This window comes from Vombatus ursinus, unplaced genomic scaffold, assembly GCF_900497805.2.
Source record: "Vombatus ursinus unplaced genomic scaffold, bare-nosed wombat genome assembly UNPS02014900.1, whole genome shotgun sequence".
Classification (NCBI taxonomy): domain Eukaryota; kingdom Metazoa; phylum Chordata; class Mammalia; order Diprotodontia; family Vombatidae; genus Vombatus; species Vombatus ursinus.
The window spans coordinates 1,063,606-1,084,514 of NW_020954678.1; the positions used below are offsets into that span (position 1 = coordinate 1,063,606).

Here is a 20,909-nt window from a genome sequence, read left to right on the forward strand (position 1 = left end):
CTTAGTAATGTCAGCTGTGCTGTTATTGGGGAATTCCAAAGCCAGCCTTTGGAAAGGGAGAACCACTGTGCAATAAGTAAGAAGAGCCACTGTGGGATAGGGGCCAACTACCAACATAGTCGGAACTCAGGAGGTTTTACTTCTTTCCAGCACAACTTGAATGTTCCTAAACCCGGGTCTTACATACTTTATTCCCAGATGTGGAGTTCTCCATCAATACCACTGGATTCAGGGTCAGAGGTCTTGGGTTCAAATCTCTACTCTGCTACTTATTATCTCCATCATCTTGGGCAAGCCACACCCTCTTGGCTTCATTTTCCTCCCCTGGAAAATTTGGGGGTTGAAAAGAAGACTGGTTCTGAAGTCTGAGGACCCAGATTCAAATCATTCCTCTAGTGCTTAGCTGTGTCATCCTGGGTTAAATCACAACCTCACGGGGCCCTATGTAAAACGAGGGGGCTGCATTGGATGGCCCTCCCAGCTACAGCTCTGAGCCTCTGTCTAGGTCTCAGTGATTTCTAATGTTCCCTTCTTGCTCTAAATCCTATGAGTGTGGTTATCTACCATCTCTGTTCACAAAGTTCTACAGTTCTGCTGGGTCACTGCCAGCAGAGAGGGCGCAGGTTTGACTGAGGTTAGTCAGATGAACACCCAAGAGTGCAACGGTTAGAAATAAATGTCATTGACGTGTCCGGCTCACCAGGCTGTGAAGATTATGAAAAGTCCTTGAGACTGTCACCCAGGGACTGGTATTTCTGATGATTGCCCTGGGTGTGCATGAACCAGCAGACGTGGAGAGATTGTGGACAGACTCAGCATAACACCCTGGGTCACTTATCATCCTGGAGGTCGATTATCAGCCTGCAGTAAGGAAATACTACACCCAAGACAGTGATCTTCGCTGCAGATAAGAAGGATAAGAAGCTGTCTGAACTCTCCTATCTTGGCAGTACCAACAAAGAACAGGGGAAAAAAAACAGATTGGAGCAGGCAACCAATTTTGTTGAAAGGCTGTTTGATTTAGCTCCTTATCAACCTACCAGGCAGAGTCCAAGACAAAAGAATGTCACTGCCACCTTCTTCTAGCACTGTGAGGCTCACGATGACTGTGGGGGGAATGTGGTATAGAGCAAAGAACAGAATCTGCTTTTGACACATTCCCTTGGAAAAGGGTTTTCCCTTTCTGAGCCTCAGTTTCTTCTACCATAAAGTAAGTTGGGCTGGTTGATATCTGAAGCCTCTTACAGTCTGAACATTCTAAGACCAAGCTCCCCCACTGCATCCAGGGCCATCACCAGTTGTCTTGATCTATATCTCCCTACGGGACCCAGATGACTCTGGAGGAGAGAGTGAGGCTAGTGACTTTGCACAGCCCTACCTCATTTAAATTCAATTCACTTGCAAGTCAAGACATCACCCTTCTGATGTCCTTGGTCCCCTTCCAGAATGAAGGACAAACAATAATCTAAGGCATGTACAAAAAAGCCAGCTTCTAACCATGCTCCAGTCCAGTTAATGACTTCACTTACTAGAGATTGGGGAGAAAAGGATGAAGGGGGACATGGGACAATAAGAGAGAGATGCCCTGAAGTGGTTGGCAGCCCCAGGTCAGAACCTGGGGAGAATTATAGCTGTAAGCACAACTTCTGACCAATTTTACTCTTCTCAAATTAGATTGTAAGTTTCTAGAGGGCAGGGACTATGTTTTCTTTAGGTTCCTTCCCCATCACAAAGCACCCAGCCTCATCAATAGTAAATCCTTAAGAAATATGTCTCTCTTTTTTTGGGGGGGGGGCTAGGCAATGGGGTTAAGTGACTTGACCAGGGTCACACAGAAGAAATATCTCTAAAACAATGAATTCATGAACAATCAATCAGTAAACATATTAAGAGTCTACTATGTGCCAGGCACTGTGCTAAGCACCAGAGATACAAAAAAAAGGCAAAAGAGAACAAAAATGAGTAAATTCAAAGGGACAGGAAAAGTGAAATGGAAGAAACCAAAGGATTAGGAGTTTAGGAGGCTTGGATTCTCTCTATCCCAGGGTGGTCATTGGCTGTCTGGCAGTGCGACTCTGGCAAAGCCCCGAAACCTCTCTGTGCCTCAGTTACCCCACTGGTCAAATGAGGGACAGGTCTAGTCCTGTGATATTATTGTATATTTACTGAACACTTGATGTGTGCAGGGCAAAAATGAAGTTCAAGTCTTGAATCTCACCTGTTTAGTACTTGGAACACAAAATCTTAGATGGCATAAAAAAAAAAAACAGGAAAAAAAATGTCCAGAAGGGTTCCAAACACTTTATACATTTTACTACCTTTTCTTTTTGTTTGGGGCAGAGACTTTTAGGTTCTGGTGAATGTCCTGATTTCCTACCCCCTCAAACAGAGAGAGAGTAGAGCATTGAAATCCATCCCTAACTCACTATACCTTTCACCAAAACTTCTGATAAACTGGACAATGGACTGATTCTGGTTTCCTTTCCTCTCCTTGCCCTTTAGAAGGGGTTTGAGCACTGACTGAAATGTCTAAAAGGCATTTTCTTTCAGATTGGCAGTGGACAAAACTAGACTCGGAGTCAGAAAACCTTGAATTAAAATTCTTTCTCAAATACTTACTATCAGTTTGATCCTGGTCAAGTCACTTCACTGTTCTATGCCTCAGTTTCCTCATCTGTAAAATGGGGATAATCCTCTCAGAATTGGTGCAAGGATCAAATGAGATAACCTTAAAACTGGCAACCTTAAAAAGTGCTACAAATGCTAGCTATTATAAGAGTCTAGAAGTTTAGATTTGGGGGTCTTCTGGGTAAGGGCTGATTGTTAAATCTTCAGGTGAGCCTTTTTACAACAAAAAACAACTGACACTATAAATCAGGGCTTGAGTTATTGTTTCTGTTCACTGTCTAGACTTAAGAAAGGCATGGAGAAAATGTAAATAAAGCAGAATAAACTTGAATAATAATCAAGTAGAACAAAAATGAGCCGTGTATACATCACCCCTCCCAAAAAAAGCCGGTTGTTAAAACTTTTATCGGCACCACTATAATTCACAAGCCGATTAAAAGACACCTAAAGCCCCCGAGACCTTCGAGTTCCAGTCTAGAAGGGCCCAGGAGCCTCCATAAGTGAAAACACGTGGGAGCAGGTGGCTGAGGGTAGTGGCGGGGACGAAGGGAGTGGAGGGGAGTTTGAGAGAGAATGTAGGGAGATTTTCCCCCGCACCCCAGGGCAGGAGGACCTAGATTGTCATGTTAGTCGGTGTACACGTAAAGTTTTTTTTTTTTTTGGACGTTGACTCAAGCAGCTGCGCGATGTGGCAGCCATCTTGGGAGAGGCACCAAGTGACGCCAGTCAAAGAAATCACCCGGAGGGAAGCCACCACAACCCTGACTCAGCATTCCTCCTCTTTGCTTTCTTTCCTCAATTTATTAAGAGAAAATTTAAGAAGACACCGCTGTTCTCCAGGGTCCCTTCAGGCGCCGCCATCTTGAATGTGGCATCACCCTTTCTCCCCGTAACCTTTCCCCCATTCACCGGGGGCGACGGCGGCGCACGCCCCCGTGGCTCCGCCCGTCACTTAAATACGTGGCGGCGCCGGGTACGTCGAGGCTGCCGCGGACCCAAGATGGCGGCGTGTGGACGTGTACGGAGGATGTTCCCCTTGTCCGCGGCTCTGCCGCTGCTTCTGCTCATGGTGGCCCGGGCCCAGAGGGCCCAGAACGCCCCGAACTTGGGAGCCCTGCACCCGCCTCCGGGGCTGGGCCTCAGGTCCTTCAGCGACGGGGTGGAGCAGCCGGTTCAGGCGCACGCTCCGCAGCCGCCTCAGCAGCAGCAGCAGCCCCAGCCTCAGCCTCAGCAGCAGCCCCAACAGCAGCAGCAGCAGCCCTTCGCGGCCGGAGCGGGGCCGGCCCGGCGGGGCGGCGCGGGTCCCGGCGGCGGCTGGAAGCTGGCGGAGGAGGAGACGTGTCGGGAGGACGTGACCCGGGTGTGCCCCAAGCACACCTGGAGCAACAACCTGGCGGTGCTCGAGTGTCTGCAGGACGTGCGGGAGGTGAGCTCCGGCGGGAGGGGCCAGGCCGGGCCGGGGAGGGGGCCGCGCCTCGGGGTCAGGGGGCAGGCCTCGGCGAGCCCGCGGCCGTTCCGCCCCGCGCCGACGCGCGGCGCCCTGGGCGGGGGAGGCCCTTTCCCCGGCGCGGGGGTGGGGGGGGCGGTGTCCGAGGACCGGCCGGCTCGGCGGCCGCGTCCCTCTGGCCTTTTGTGTGGCCGGAGGCGCGCTCGGAGCGGCCCGGCGGGGCGCGCGCCGGAGGCTTGTCCGTCTCCTCCACGCCCCCTCCCCCCGTGACAGCTGGGGCAGCCCCTTTAAAGCCGCGGACCCGCTACTTTGTATCCGTTCGTGCGGGACGGGGGCTCCGCTCCGCTGCTTCCCCGGGGTGGCCTCCGGGGGGCCGGATAACAATAACAACCGCACCGGCGCCTCGCGTTAGGGAAGAGCTTTAAATTCCACCCAGTTATCCCACGCAGCAGCTGTGGGGGAGGGGGAAACTGAGGCAGAGAGCCGTTAGGGGCTGTTGCCCTGCGTGCTGTTGCTATCCTAGCTTTTACTGACGTGGAAACTGAGGCACAGAGCGGTTAGGGACTTTTCTCTTGTGTGCTGTTGCTATTCTAGCGTTTACTGATGTGGAAACTGAGGCGGAGAGCGGTTAGGGGCCTTTGCCCAGGGACCCGGTTAAGGCAGGACTTACTTGAAAGACTCTTGTCTTCGTAAGTATTACTCAGCCCAACAGTCGATGTGCACTTCTCTCTTGGATGAGTTGGTAGTGTCATTTTTAAGGTCTGTTAGCATGCAGCACAAAAGCATGAGAAGTTTGTGCTGCCTTTGAAAATATAACCCCAGTGGGGGTTAGCTTTTGAAGTTGGTGATGAATCCTTTATAAATCATAGGGTGGCCTATCTTTCTGGTATCCAGATTTAGTTTTAGTTCTCTAATGGTAACTTCATGATGGGTAGGCAGAAAATTATTTGGGGTGATAAAATTAGGGCCAATAAATTAAATTAGTCAATACTGAGAATTTTCCTCTTTCCTGTAGAGGTCATGATGCAGACATAGAGATGCATGTTAGGTTGTTTTAACTAATTATTGTTTATAGGAGGCATAGCTAATTGGGATGTTAGAATGGAGCAGGTTGATAGGTAGAATAGAGCGTCTTGGATAAATGTAGGTCTTTAATCACTTATTCTACTCTTTCTGTTGGGCTTCAGGCTTAGGACCGTTTTTAAAGTGTAATAAGGGTGTGAGAGGCAGCTGGATGTTTTGACTAGCCTTGGAGTCTGGAAAACCTGGATCCAAGTCCTTAACTTCTCTGTCCCTTGGGTAATGCTTTGAGTTGTGATCAGTTGATGACCTACATTAGTGAAGGGAGTTTCCTTTTTTTTGGGAGGGGAGGATTCCTACACACAAGGTCCAGTTAAAAACTTTTTTTTTACACAGGAAAACAACAGCTTTAGAGATAGGAAATTTATTCCTAGATAAATTCTGTCCTTCTTCAACAGTTTAAGTTTAGAATTTTATAAGAATGATAAAAGCTTAACATTTATGTAACACTTTAAAGTTTACAGAATACATTGCATGTATTTTCATTTGATCTTCATAACGTTTGGCATTTGTTGTGATTTTTTTTTCCCCCTTTCACTTTGCCTGGATTGTTTTTGTTTAGAGTTGCTGTGAGTGAGTAATTGAACTTCAGAGGTTTGGAGACTAGCCGAATAGTTAAATGTACTTTGGATTTTCATTGATCCTCTGGTCTATGCCCTTAAGATTCTTTGAATTTTTGGTTAGTAATTAGATGTATAGCCGGTTTTCCTCAAACTGATCTTCACTCTGTGATTTCCATATCTATTAATGGTGTTGTTTGCTGCTGTTACTCAGCAGGATCAGGAGATTTTATGTGTATGTGCTCTTAGGGAGGTCAGACCCTCTCTGGCTAGCTTCTTCCTCCCCACCGTGGATATGCTCATCCCTTACATGGGCAACATTGCCAGGACCTGTGGTTTTGTTGGTGTGTGAACTTCCTCCACCAAAGCAGATTGCAATCTGTTTATAACTTTTATAGTCTTAGAGAGTTGTGTGAGTCTGTAGCAATCCCACTGCTGACAGGGAGAGGGGGGTGTTTGAACTGAAGTTTGGGGCCTCCCAGGCCAGCAGTCTATATACTCCTTTACATGATATGCAGTAGGAATGTTTAAAATTCAGCAGTCGCTATTATAATCTCCATTAGCCATGCTAGTGGAGGGCAGGCTGTTTATATGGGACTAATTATAGGATCTGTTAAATAGGCGTAGTAGATGAAATCCTGCTTTATTAAGTGGAAAGAATTCCAGACCAGGATTATGGTCCCTGGTAGACTGTTGGCTCATTTGGTGACAAGACAAAAAAGAGGTTGGAGGCGACTTCATTTTGTTTCTCTTACAGGAGTGATATAAGCTGTCCAGAGGAAGTTACTAGATAAGGCTTTCATTTATAATAATTCACTGGACCATAGAGAACAGTTCTTTATCCACCGAAGATGCTTAGTAAATGCTGTTGATTGACTGATGACCATGAAATAGTGTGGAGTCTTCTAAATTGAAGCTGTTGTCGTTTAAAAAACACGAACAACCTGCTTTCTGTTTTCTTTTGAAGTCTTCAACGTGGAATGTGAGTCTGGAATTTATCAGCTCTGATGGTTACATTTGAAAGTCAGCAACTTCGTTAAGGAAATGTACTTTAGATGTAATGTGAAATTATGAACAGAGTGTAATGGAGAGATATTTTTTGTGAATAGGAACATTTGGCAAAAAACCTGCTAGCCTTTTAAATTCCTTTGAATTTAAATCTGGAGGAAGTTTTTTTTTCTTAATTCTTACGCGGATTATGAAAAGGTCAAGGTGCTTCATGAACACCTCGAGTATTTAAATGTAAAGGAATGCAAACTGCTTTCTTTTGGTTATAAGCAGGCTGATGAGTTGTCTGGTTAAGTCTCAAGTTTAAACAGTTTTTTAGTTTGTCTTTTTCTTAGTGAGATATAAAAATTTATGTTGTTCACATGACTAAGTGTACTTAAAGGTGATGATTAATACTAATGTGTTAATTAGTCCTATGCTTTCCCACAATTATTTTTTAAATCTGCCTGCTGAATTGTGTACCAGTACATTTTGAAATCTGCACATGAACAATATGAAGCTGTGCTTAACTAAGTTCAGTCAGAATTATTTAGTTTATGGCTTTTTCATAGCTTCCGTTTTGAAAGTTTTTAAAGTATGTTAAGTGGAAATCTTTTTAAGACTTTCTCAAATGATTAATCTTATTATTTTTCTAAAAAAATTTTTTTTAAGGCAGCTAGTGTCAAGTGTTTGGTCTGAGACCAAGTTTGAACTTAGGTCTTCCTGACTAGAGGACTGGTGCTCTATCTACTGTACCACCTAGCTGCTCCCTGATTAATCTTTTTAAAACTACTTGATCCACCAAAGGGTCCATCAGTTAAATGATAATGACAGTCATAGTGATGACTGATTGGTAGCTTTGGAAAGTGACATGGTCATAAAGAACAAAATGCAGATTTCCCTCCTGCTTATATAAGGGGGCGTTGAAGATTCAGGCCTAGTTGGGCAGCTGGCTAGGGGGTGCCACAGTACTTAGAGCACCAGGCCTGGAGTAAGGAAGACCTGAGTTCAAATGTTGCCTCAGGGGCAACTCGGTGGTGAAGTGATAGAACACCAGCCCTGGATTCAGGAGGATCTGAGTTCAAATGTGGCCCCAAACACATAACACTAGCTGCATGACCTGGGGGCAAGTCACTTAACCTCTGCTTCAGTTTCCTCCTCTGTAAAAATGGGGATGATAATAATAGCACCTTACCTCCCAGGGTTCTTATGGGGATCAAATGAAGTAACGCTGTCAAACACAAGTGAAAATAGATCCCTGAAGCTCACACAGACACTTAGAAAACCACAGATTAACGTTATCTATGTTGTATTGTGTTTTTATTTTCTTAAACATTTCCTTTAACGGGGACATTTTGCCTGGCTGCCAGTGTGACACCTTTGCTCTAACTCTCGTGGGACCCTTAGTTCATTCTCTGTGCCAATATTGAATCATAAGGTTCAGGGCCTCTGCAGCCTGTTGTCTAGTACCCACAAACTGTGTTCGGAGTGAGTATTCAGTCATTTATAAAAATCACAGCTCACCTTTATATGGAGCTTTAAGGTTTACAAAACACTTTTCAGGTAGAAATCACAAGTAACACCCCCATTTTACAGATTACCAGTTGAGGCCGGAGAGGCAGACTTGCATATTGTCACAAGGTGATCATTTTCCCACTCGAAGCTTCTGCACAGGTATCTCCTAGGTCTGGAATGCCCAGAGAAAGCTTTTGTCATCTCTGCCTTTTGGTGTCATTAGCTTCCTTCCAGGCTCAGATTTGTTGCCTCTTCCTTCTCAAATCCTTTCCTCCTCTGGCTGATTGTTCTCTGTCCTGTTCAGATAATCTTGTTTACTTTGTTTGCAGGTTTTATCAGACCCCAGCAGAATGTACCAGTGTACATTGATGCCTGGGGTGCGGTTTTGGTTTTGTTTTTTGTTTTTTTTTTTGTTTTTTTGGTGTATCCTCATTGCCCTGCAAATCATAGTCCCTTTCTTAGATGTTTGTGACAGCTGGGACTGGAACCCAGATGTCCTGACGAGTCAGGTGCTTTCTCTACTGTTTCACCTAGAATTGAACATAAATTAATGGATCAACCCTAAACTAAAAATGTGCACAAAACAAAAAGACTCTTTGGACTCCTTCTACATCTACTTAATTTACATAAAATAGAGCTGCTTCCTAAGCTTCTGCTTCTCCAAAGGGACCTGGAAGATGAGACAGCTGGGAAGGGGGAGCAGCTTGCTGGAGGTACATACATGGAGCCGTTGACGGTTGGGTCACGTGGAACTAGAGAATTCTTTTCTGGCCTGTTCTTCCCCGCCAGGAACAGCTGTCTGTAATAATAATCATAACTGACATTTGCATAGCAATTTACAGTTTGCAGAGCACTTTACAAACATTACATCATTTGAGACTCACCACACCCCTTTGAGATAGTTTTTACAGGTATTGCTCTCCATTTTTTAGATGAGGAAACTGAGGTTCTAAGAGGTAAGTGATTTGCCCAGGATAAAAAAAACAAACCATATAGTTTACTAAATTCCAGGCACTGTGTTAATTGCTTTACAAATATTATCTCATCTAAACCTCATGACAATGGGAGGTGGGTGTGTTATTATCCCCATGTATAGGTGAGGAAACTGATGTAACTAAAGGTGGGGTGACTTGCCCAGGGTCACCCAGCTAAGTAAGTGCCTGAGGTGAGATTTGAACTAAGGTCTTCCTTACTCCAGGCCCAGTGCTTGGAGTCCAACTGCTGTACCTCCAAGTTGCCTGAAAGCAGTAATAATAATCCCTACAACAGCATGAGAAAAATAGCTTGGTGTCCTGGCTAGGGTTCTTAAAGACTTGGCTTGCAGTCCTACCTCTGTGACTGGTAGGAGTCACTTAACCTTGGTGCTCCAGATAGAGACATGTTAAACATTCAAAATTCCCCAGTGGGAATGGAACTAGATTAAAATGTAATAATTAAAAATACAACATAGATTATGTTAATTTATGGCTTTAGAAGTCAGTACTTCCATTTGATTTTGATACCACTGCTCAGGCAGCTTTCTAAGATTATGTGTTGCAGGGAAGGTACCCACATTCCTTGGTGGAAAGAGTTTCTTCCCTTGGAATTTGCTTGCATGAGTGAAGATACAGATTTAGCCCTGGCCCCTTCCTTACTACCACATACTTGACCGTCCAGTGATTGGGAACCAGGAACAGCCTGTTTAATTTTGGGAGAGAGGCTCAGGACTGAGTAGACAAAGACAAAAACAAAACAGCCTCTGCCCGCAAGGAGCTTATATTCTGATGGTGGAGGGAAAACCGTGGGTGGGCTGAAAACTAAAGACAACATATTCAAAGTAGATACCTAGCCTGAGAAGGAAATGGGTGAGGGATGATGAGAGGTCTCCTGTAGGAGATGCAACGTGAGCTTCGAAGGAAGCCGGAAGAGGAAGAGGAAGCGCATTCCATGCCTGGGGAGAGAGGAAGTGGAATGAATGTGGGCCAGTGGGGATGCTGTAGAGGAAAGTGATGTGCAGTGAGGAATGAGGGAAAGAGGGGTGAAGCTTTAAAAGCTGAAGAGAGGAGTCTGACTCAGTCCTAGGGGCAGCTGTGTGGAGGAGAGGCAGTGGAGGCAATGACCCTGTGACCCCATCCTCCAGAATTTTTCCTTCAAGTGAGCTTGGTTACTTCTTTAGGATCTCTTCAGTTCTGCCCTTTGGGGCCAGTTTAATCCTTCCTCCAGGTGACATCTATTCTAAACCCCCCCCCTCCCCAATTGCTTGATTCTCATTTGGTGAACACTAGGCCCCTCACTAACCTGATTGACCCCCTGAACACTCCCCCGCCTTTAACTGTGCTCCTAAAATGCGGTTCCTGGAACTGGACTCTATCATGGTAGTGATGAAAAAGAAGTGTTTGATGAAAAAATAAATGTGTAGGGGCAGCTCGGTAGCACAGTGGATAGAGCACTGGCCCTGGAGTCAGGAGGACCTGAGTTCAAATTTGGCCTCAGACACTCGACACTTACTAGCTGTGTGACCCTGGACAAGTCACTTAACCCCAATTGCCTCACAGGGAAAAAAAAAAGGAAAGAAAAAAATGTGTGAGAATGGTATAGTGAGAGATGCCTTGGATTGGGAGTTAGGAAAGCTAGTTGTTAATTGACTGCTAATATTGTTATTGTTGTTTGGTCATTTCAATCGTGTCCTCTCTTGGTTGACCGCATTTGGGGTTTGCTTGGCAAAGATACTGGAGTGGTTTGCCATTTTCTTCTCCAGTTCATTTTACAGGTGAGGAAACTGAGGCAAATAGGGTTAAATAACTTGTCTAGGGTCATACAGCTAGTAAATGTCTGTAGCCACATTTGAACTCATGAAGCTGAGTTATCCTGATTCTAGGCCCAGCGGTCTATCTGCTATACCAGTGCTGCCCAATGTGACTGCCAGTAACCACCTGTAACCTGTGTGACCTCAATTATCAAAGGAGGCTAGCCATTGAACTACATGGTCTTTAAGGTTTGCTGTGCTGCCATTGTATAACCTAAGCACAAAAAAAAAATCTCGTTCCCAGTAGGAGCATAACTGATATTTTTGAGGGGGGTGGCAGTGAGGGGTCATATCTATGGTATCATTGGTGTAAGGAGAGTATTTGGCTTTGGGGCTGTGGAGGGGAAGCAGAAGCTTTATCTTTGGAGTATATATACTACATATAGAACAGGTTTGGAAAACAGATCATAAGCTTGCCATAGAGGCTTGGTATGATAGTAATGAAATAACTTCAGCTAGACATCTGCTGGAGCGATTTCTCTGCTCAAAGTAGAGTAGCTAATCACTTCTTGACTTACCTTAATGATCCTTCAGTCAGCCAACAAAGTGATTTTCCTGAAGTTTGGGTATGACCAGGTCACTCCCCCACTCAGTAAACTCCAGGAGCTTCCTGTCACTTGCAGGATCAAATCAGAAGTGCTTTTTGGCATTCAAAGTCCTTGATGACCTGGTCCCCTCCTACCTTTCCAGTCTTCCTACACCTTCCTCCCTGACAGGTACTGTTAGATCCAGTGTCATTAACTTCCTGGTTGTTCTAAGAGCAAGGCCTTCCATCTCTCAGGTCTGGCCATTTTCTTTAGCTGTTGCCCATGGAGTAGAGTTAGAGTTTATGAGAGGAGCAAGACTTAGGAAAACTTTGAATACCATTGTTGGAGAATTTTAGGCATGATTTAATAGGCAAGCCCATAGGCCTGATTAATAACCTGGCTTAGGAAGTAGCCTGAGGTTAAAATTTTGCTGAAGCTTGAGTTAAATAATTTTTAGAAGTATCAATTTTGTGTCAATGGATATAGTATTTGTTGATAGAAAATTCTTTTTTTCTGATTTTTGTGCAGTGATGAGAAGTAGAACATTTGTTAACCTATGCAGTAGTTTAACCTTATAGAGTTGGCAAGTGGAGCCTGTACTAGATAAATTTCAAACTTAAAATTTAAGATTAAGAATACAAGGGATATTGGTAGAATGATGGGATTTCAGAGATGGAAGGGGCCTGCCTTAAGATTATAGAGCATGTTCCTGGCAATACAAGGATCTAAGACATCTCCAGAGGCCTTGTGATGGAAAATGCTATCCACACCCAAAGAAAGAACTATGAAAGCCGAATTGTTGTTTTTTTTCTCTTCTGTTGAGTTTTGTTTCCTCTTTCTGATGGTTCCTCCTATTGGTTTTAATTTCTACTTACAACATCACTAATGTGAAAATATATTTAATATGAATGTAAATGTATAGCCTATATCAGATTATGTGCCATCTTGGGGAGGGTGGTGGGGAGGAAGGGGGAGAAAAATTTTAAATTCAAAAGCATGTGGAAGTGATTATTGATAAATCAAAATAAATTAATAAAAATAAATAAAAAAATAAAGTGAGTGTCCAGTACAAAAAAAAAAGATTATAGAGCATACATGGAGAGTAAAGAGGCTGTGCTGTCCAACACACACCCCTCCCCCCCAAATTATGAAGATAAAGACACAAAGATTGAATGACTTTCCCAAGATCATACAGGTAATAAGTATAAGGACTGGGCTTGGAACCTAGTTCCTATGACTTTAAGAGTCCAGAACTCTTCAAGTCCACCATCCCCTTCCCCATTTGATGGAAGAGGACACTGGGACATTTAGGATCCTAGAGATGAATGAGACCTTAGAAATTATCCAGTTTGATTCCCTTATTTTACAAAAATGAGAAAACTGAAATCCAGAGAGCTTGTGACTTGCTTAATGTCACACAGGTACTAAATAATAGCCATTATGCTGCCGTAATATGTAGCAGAATTACAAATACAGAGTGAACCTGGGTATGCTTGTTAAATTGAGGGAGTTTTGTTTGCACTGGGGGTGGGGAGGTGTGCCCTGAGCACCCGCCTGCCTGCCCATCCATCCATCCTCTCAGGGATATAGCTTTGCTATAGCTTTGAGGCAGACTTTGTATCCACTATGCCACGTTGTCTCTGACACGTGACTGTGGTTCTGATTTTGGAATCATAAACAAACTCTGTTATTGTTTCTGGAAAGGGTATGTCATTTTACTCCCCTATAGCACCACTCACCCTCTTTGTAATTTTCTAAACCAAAATATTCTTCTGAGATCATACTCCCTTATCATAGGAGGTTTCCTTCTGTTAAAACGTCAGCTCCTTGGGGCAGTGACTATGGTAAGCTTTCATTTTGTATTTGGAATTCCAGTGCTTGGCACATAGGAAACATATAACAAATGCTTTTTCATTCATGCTAGCACTGGCCAGCACCTCCTGTGCAATGTGTAGTCTTAGATAGACTTCTCAGAGTCACATAGTAGTGTGTATTGAGGCCACACTTAAACCTAGGCCTTCTGACCTCTAAGGAAACCATTTTGTTTTTCCACCGTCATTCTACCTCTCTTACCTCAGGCTCTTTTTCCATTTCCCAGATGATGAGATAAATAAGTTGCCTAGGTTTTTGTGAGTTCTGGGTCTGTGAGTTCTTGATAGTTATCCTATTTAAAAGAGAGATAGAGACAGATATACCACTTTTCAGCTTTCCTGTCTTTCTGAGGGGGTTCCATCAACATAACATTTTTTCTAATGAATTTTTTAAACTAATGAGTGTCATATTTTAGTCATCATTAACTTTAGCTTTCCTTTTTCACTTTTTCATGTGATTCTCCATTCACAATAGTAATAATTTATATAACACTTAGGTTTACAAACTCTTTGATATGTTATCTCATTAGTGTGTTGTTAGTTTGAGTTAATCTGCCTAAAAATTTCTAAGGTTCTGTGTCCAAGTGATATTTACCAGGTTTATATTTAAATTACAAATGTGCTTTTCAGGTACCAAAGTTCTTTCATTGCCTATGGAACATTTTCTTTTTAGATGTGGGTCTTTGTATTTAATTTAGAAACTTAGAAAGTCAGCAACTTTATTGTTCTGTTAGACATTTGGATTTACTTCTTTTTTAGACTTTTCAAACTATCTCGAAAAAGATTTTTCTGTAAGTCTTAAATTTAGCATAATGCCAACAGACAGTTACAGTAAACTTAAAAAAAAATCCAAATATTTTATTGGTGCCTTTTGTCATTATATGTCATTTTAGAAACCCACCTCCCCAGATTGAACCATCCTTTGTTATAGAAGAATACGCAGTAGTACAATAACTGCATTTGGCAATGCTGATACGGTAAATTCTGGATTGAATACATTCTTTACTATCACACATACTTGCTCCATCCCCACTTCTAGTCTCATACACCATACCTCATTAGTCTTACTGTTTTCAGGTGCAGGAATCTGACTGGGTAAACTTAAAGGGGAGGGGGTGGGGAATGATTCCTTAACTCTGTTATTAACTACTATGATATCCATAGGAGACAGTGATGGTAATCTTTTTATTTCCATTTATATCTTTAAAGTTAGATTGGATAGCTTAACTTTGAGAGTGTTAGGGAATGAGTTGAAATATACTTTGGAGAGAAATTAAAGCAATTTTCTGAAGTAACACTGTTTCATATTTTTTGCCCTCTCCCACAAAGTTTAAATCTAGCTTCTACTGTTGATTCAACAACAAAACCTTTATTCCTATTTATAGGCAGGAGGTAGGTTCAGAGCTCAGATGTAGGAAGTAAAAAAATTTTTATATTTTGCAAGATGCCCAAGTTAAACCAACTCATTGTTTTTAAATGACTATATTTTAAGACATGATAATCTATAGAAAGAAGTAAGAAGTGTAGTTTATTTTATTGGTTGTGGAACAGAAGGCATGAATGGCATCTACGTGCCTGCTGTAGGATGATAAATATAAAAAGCACAGCAGTTTTCCTGAAAGTCTGAGTTGTCTGGCCAGTAAAAAGCATTTTTTTCTTCAAAGCGACCGTTAGCAGTCACTAACTGGTCGTTTTTTGCTGTTCTTCTTATTTCAGGAAGCCTGTGCTATACCCTAGAGGAATCAAGAACAACCCTTTCAGCTAGTAGGTTCCTTTGAAATTCTTTGCTTATTTTCTGAGAATTAATTAGGCAGGCTTGCAGGAGTAGTTTGTTCCTGTTGGTGTTTTTTCATTTTTGACGCCACTTTACTTTCTTTGGTGCAGCTGATCCTCTTTCATTTCCGACTTGGATGATGCTTGAAATAATTGACTTTCCCCACAACAATAGCTTTTGCAATATCTCTAAGAGTCATTGAAGTGTGCTTTTAAGGAACCATGATTTTGCCCAGTTCCTTGTAATCCATTCTTTAAAACCACAGCGTTAAACACCATGAAAGAGAACTGTAGAATGCATACATATGGCATGAAATCCAGAATACAGTTGACAGGGGCCTAAGTCAAGGAGGGGAACTGAGTTCATTCTGGTTTAGTCTGTTCAGGGTCAGCTGTTCTGTGTCAGCCTAATGTTAGTAGGTTCACACACATGACCGTTGCTGTCACAAAATGGAACCATATCAAACTTACTTGTCTCAAGTGATTCACAAGCCAGTTAGGGAGGGCACTGGTGGTGGTGGGATCCAGAAAGGCTTCCCTCATGAGGTGCACAAATACTTCTGGAAAGAAGGGAGGGGTTATATGAGGAGGAGGTGAGGAGGGGGGACAGGTAATGGCCAGTGCAAAGATTCAGAGAAGGAGAGGAATGTATGTGAGGAATAGCAGAAAGGCCAATTTGACTTGATTGTAAAGGAAGGGGTTAGGTGGTTAATGCCTATTATAATAAGATTGCACAGTTATTTGGGAAGAGGTTGTGAAGGACTTAAAATCCAAACGGAGGAACTTATATTTGGTTCTAGAGGCAGGAGGAAAGTAGGAAAAGCCATTGGAGGTTATGAGTAGGGGAGTGTCATGGTTGGACTTGCACCTTAGGAAATGCACTTTGGTAACTCTGTGGAGGGTAGACTGGAGAGATGAGAGACTTGAAGTCAGGAAACCTTGTCAGGCAAAAAGATGGCGATTTGCCTTAATGGGGAGGTGAAATCCCTTGGACTCTTCTTGAAAGATGGACTTGGTAGCTCCTAAAACTAGGAGGACTAGGTGAAAGTTGTGAAAAAGGCCAATTTGGCCTTGATAGCAGAGAAAAAAAAATTCCTGATAATTAGAAATATCCTAAAATGGGTTCAGCTTTCTCAGTAGGTCTTGGTTGCTGGGAGGTCAGTAGATAAGTGCTGGATGAGGGGGTTACTGGGGGACCAGTCAGTCTCTGAAGTTCTTTCCAGCTCCAAGATTCTGTGATTCTGGTTAGTCTGGTTGTGAGGCAGGAGGGAACATTTAGATGACAATGATAGAAGGAAGTTGGGTTTTTTTGTTTTTGTTTTTGTTTTTTTAGAAAGATTATACAAAAGTAGTGTGTATGACTGGAATCAGGGAGGCTGTGGGGAAGATGTTGGAGTGGGATCCTAAGCCATAAATGTAGACCTTGAAGGGACTCCCCGTTATTTTATCAGTGAAAGCTCTGAGACTCAGGGAGGGCAAGTCCATGGTCCCATGAGACTTAGTGAGCAGAAATCCAGATGTGAGGAATTGGTACAAGTGTCTCTTGTCCTCTGGAGAGTCATTAGGTGGCACTCCTCTAAGAAATGGAGAAGAATTTCCTGTGTTAACTTAAATCACTTTGTTGACATTTATAGACCCTCTTGTATCTGTCTCTCTCAGTGCCACTGGGCTAGGGAAGGAGAGTATCGAGCCCAGGCACTGTATCACTCTCTGTAAAGGTGGAAAGGGTGAGTGGGAGAAAATGTCAGAAAACTTACTTTCAAAATAATAAGTATTTGTCTTTCAATTTTACTGAACTTGGAGATGGAGGGAATGGCTCATGAAAAAAACTTTATTGTACTTCCCAAGATAGAATCTCAGTTCCCCTTTCTCAATATTGGTAAGAGAACTTGAAACAGCAACATTATTTATAGAGGAAGGTAGGATTCTAATGTTGCTTACATCTTATTGCTCAGAAATAAAACTGAGCCCCTTTCCAATAATGAAATATATCCAGTGTAACATAGTAAAAGTCATTTTATAAGAAATTCCAATACTGTACGTAAATACTATGCCAAAAGTGCATCACAAATAGGTTCATTGTTGAGTGGACAGACTTGTGAAACATTTTTTGTGGTGAGTATCTTCTTCAAAAGAATTCATTGTATTTTAAACAGCATGGCACTTTGAAGTGCTGACATGTTTGTTGAAACAAGGAAATGGCTTTTTAGGTTAAAAGATGCTGTGCTAGTATTTGTTTAAAAATAGGATTCTACTTTTAAAATCACATTTTTCTCCAGTGCCTAGCCCAGTGCTCCATATTAAATGGTTGCTTATTTGACGAATTGTTACCCTAATTCTGAGTGCATACTCAAATGATGTGAAACAAGTAGTTCCATGTGTAGCTCTCTGTTTCATGGGAAGTCTCGCATAGGGAGACAGAAATGCTGCTGGCTTTGTCCATGTTATATTATCCTCTCAGTTGATACATGCTTCAGTGACTATAAAATTTAATGTGAAATTGTTTTCAAGTCTTTATGTATGTTTGAAACGTTTTAGGAAGAAAGTGGTTAGCAAAATTTGTTCCTTGTCAATTTTTTAAAAGCATGGTCTATTAATTATATGTGTGACTTACTAGGATTAATTCAGAGTTCCTTGAAATACAAACTGCATATGCTAATATTTAGTATATATGGTATGTGTATTATATATATATATATACGTATTACATACACACATGATAAATATATTGTGTATATTTATATGTATATATTATGCTTATACTAATATTTAGTGTATATGGTCTGTGTGATATATACATAAATATGTAACATGTGTGTATGTTATATGTAGATATAATACTGTATGTACACATAATGAAATACTTTATATGTAATACATATACCATATATACTAAGTATTAGTCTATATACATATAAGTATTTATTATATATACATCATACCTCAATTGAGGGGATCACCATCGTTCCAAGTTATTCAAGTTTTCAACCTTGGAGTCATGCTTGATTTTTTTTCTTTTCCCTCCACCTCTGCTTGTCCAGCCAGCTACCAAAGAAGAGCATGCAAGCCAAGTTAGCTGAAGTAGCAAAGTGTCCCGGGAGAGTCAAACTGCTGCTGCCACTTTGTTTACCATACCTCCTCAGTGGGAACAGACCAGGATCCAAAGTTCAGGAGCTCTGAGGATTTCAGTACCACTCAGACCATTGGTCCTGCTTCCAGATTGACTTGTGTAGCCACCTGGAAGGGGAGCAGTCCGTGTGGAGAAAAGGCCCCCTGTTCTGCTGCCACCAGCAGCATAAGCCCAAGAACCCCAGGAGTAACAGCCTCCTTCTTGCTACCTCCCAAGCTCTGCCCCAGCAGTTACCTTCCATGGTGGAAGTGCCACCAAAGTCCCAGAAAAGATTGTTAGTAGTAGGTGCTTAGTAAATGTTTGTTAAATTGAATTATTGAATTCATTTGATTGGGTTCTCATTCTTCTACTGGCAGCTATTGATTTGGAGAAGCTGGTGTGATAAAACAGTTTTCTTATCTCAAAGCAATTCAATTCAGTTAACATTAATGGATATGTTTATTATTTATTTGGGGTAGTGTGCTAGAGGTACAAAAAAGAAACCAGCTTTGAAAATTTCATGGTTATTTTGTATGTGACTGAGGTTAACATACCTGAAATATACCCACCTAGAGGCACTCTGGAGTATTATTTTAATGGTCCAGTATACTGGTGGACACAACGTCTACTGGCATGTCGGCCACTAATGACCCGCAGTGTCAGGTAATTTACTTCTTTTCTTTTCTCAGATGCTGTTATATAGGAGTTAGGCAGAAGCTTTTTTTTTCTTCTTCTGCATGTGTGCAGAAGAGAAAAATCTTTGAATTACCAGTATTTCTTTACTTCTGGTTTTACATGTGGTAGCTGTGTTAGTTTAAGCTTTGGTCTGTTCCACTGTTCCTCAGGTTGTTGTGAGAATCAGATGAGATAACTTACACAAAACACTTGAAGAGCTTTCAAGGGCTCTATTAAAAAACTCTGTGTGGTAGTGCCCGGCACAGAATTTCAGAGTCAGAAGGGACCTCTCAGCAGCTGTTTAGTCCAGTACATAGCTGAGGTAGTCATGTAGCAGGAGTGGGTGGAGAGAAACTCACTGTCTCTCTAGTCATAGCTATGGTCACAGACCCAGATCTGGACAGACGTCATCTAGTCAAACTCTGTCATTTATAGATGAGGAAACTGAGGTCCATGTTGGTTAAGTGACTTGCTTAAAGGGGCAGCTAGGTGGCGCAGTGGATAGAGCACCAGTCCTGAAGTTAAGAGGACCTGACTTCAAATACAGCCTCAGACCAAACACTTGACACTTACTAGCTGTGTGACCCTGGGCAAGTCACTTAACCCCAATTGCCTAAAAAAAAAACCCAAAAAAAAACCCCCAAAAAAACTGACTTGCTTAAGGTCATGTAGGGAGTAACCATCAGAGGGAAGAAAGGAACCACATTTATTAAGTGCCTACTGTGTGCCCGGCATCATGCTAATATTTGTAATGCTAAGTGCTTTACAGATATTCCTTTTGATCCTCACAACAACCCTGGAAGATAGATGTCATTATTATCTCTATTTTGCAGATGAGGTAACTGAGGGGGGAGGTTAAGTGACTTGCCCAAGGTCACACAGCTAATGTCTGAGGTGGGATTTGAACTCAGATCATGCTAACTCAAGCCCCAGCGCTCTATTCACGGTGCCATCTGGAACGTACAACCCCTTGGTGTTCTTTCCTGTATACTAACCTCTTCTGATAGCCAGCTCAATCCACTTTTGAATAGCTCTAATTGTAAGGAAGGTTTTCCTCATAGCAGGCCTTGATTTGTCTGTTTATGAATTTGTAAAGTGGCAGCTCTATTCTTTTTTTTGTTTTTTAGTAATTTATTTTGATTTATCAGTAATCACTTCCAAATGCTTTTGAGTTTAAAATTTTTCTCCCCTTTCCTTCCCACCACTCTCCCCAAGACAGTGCACAAAACATATTTTCACATTAGTGATGTTGTAAGTAAAAAATTAAAACCAATAGGAGGAACCATCAGAAATAGGAAACAAAACTCAACAGAAGAGGGAAAAAAAACAGCAATTCAGCTTCCATAGTTTTTTCTTTTGGATGTGGATAGCATTTTCCATCATGAGGCCTTTGGAGATGTCTTAGATCCTTGTATTGCTGGGAAGGGTTAAGTTTATCAATATTAGTCATCACACAACGTGGCTGTTATTGTGTACAATGTTCTCTTGGCTCTGCTCACTTCACTCAGCATCAGATCATACAAGTTTTTCCAGGTTTTTCTGAAGTCAGCCTGTTTGTTCATCATTTCTTACAACACAATAGTATTCCATTACATTCATATACCACAGCTTGCTTAGCCATTCCCCAATTGATGGACATGCTCTCAATTTCCAATTCTTTGCCATCACAAAATGAGCTGCTCTGAATATTTTTGTACATGTGGGTCCTTTTCTCATTTGTATGATCTCTTTGGGATATAGCCCTAGAAGTGCTATTGCTGGGTCAAAGGGTATGCACATTTTTATAGCCCTTTGGGCATAGTTCCAGATTGCTCTCTAAAATGGTTGGATCATTTCACAACTCCACCAACAATGCATTAATGTTACAATTTTCCCACATCTTCTCCACCATTTATCATTTTCCTGTTTTGTCATGTTGGCTGATCTGATAGGTGGGATGTGGTACCTCAGAT

At 42.2% G+C, this 20,909-nt stretch overlaps 1 protein-coding gene across 2 annotated transcripts in view; it reads left to right on the forward strand.

Moving 5' to 3' along the window:
• The first annotated feature begins 3,623 nt into the window (after positions 1-3,623).
• Positions 3,624-20,909, forward strand: part of GLG1 (golgi glycoprotein 1) — a 152,978-nt gene continuing 135,692 nt past the window's right edge. For both annotated transcript variants that reach the window (XM_027843222.1, XM_027843223.1), the window contains exon 1: positions 3,624-4,054. In XM_027843222.1, coding sequence (XP_027699023.1) covers positions 3,629-4,054 — 426 coding nt within the window. In that variant the 5' untranslated portion in view covers positions 3,624-3,628. The remainder of the gene's footprint in view (positions 4,055-20,909) is intronic.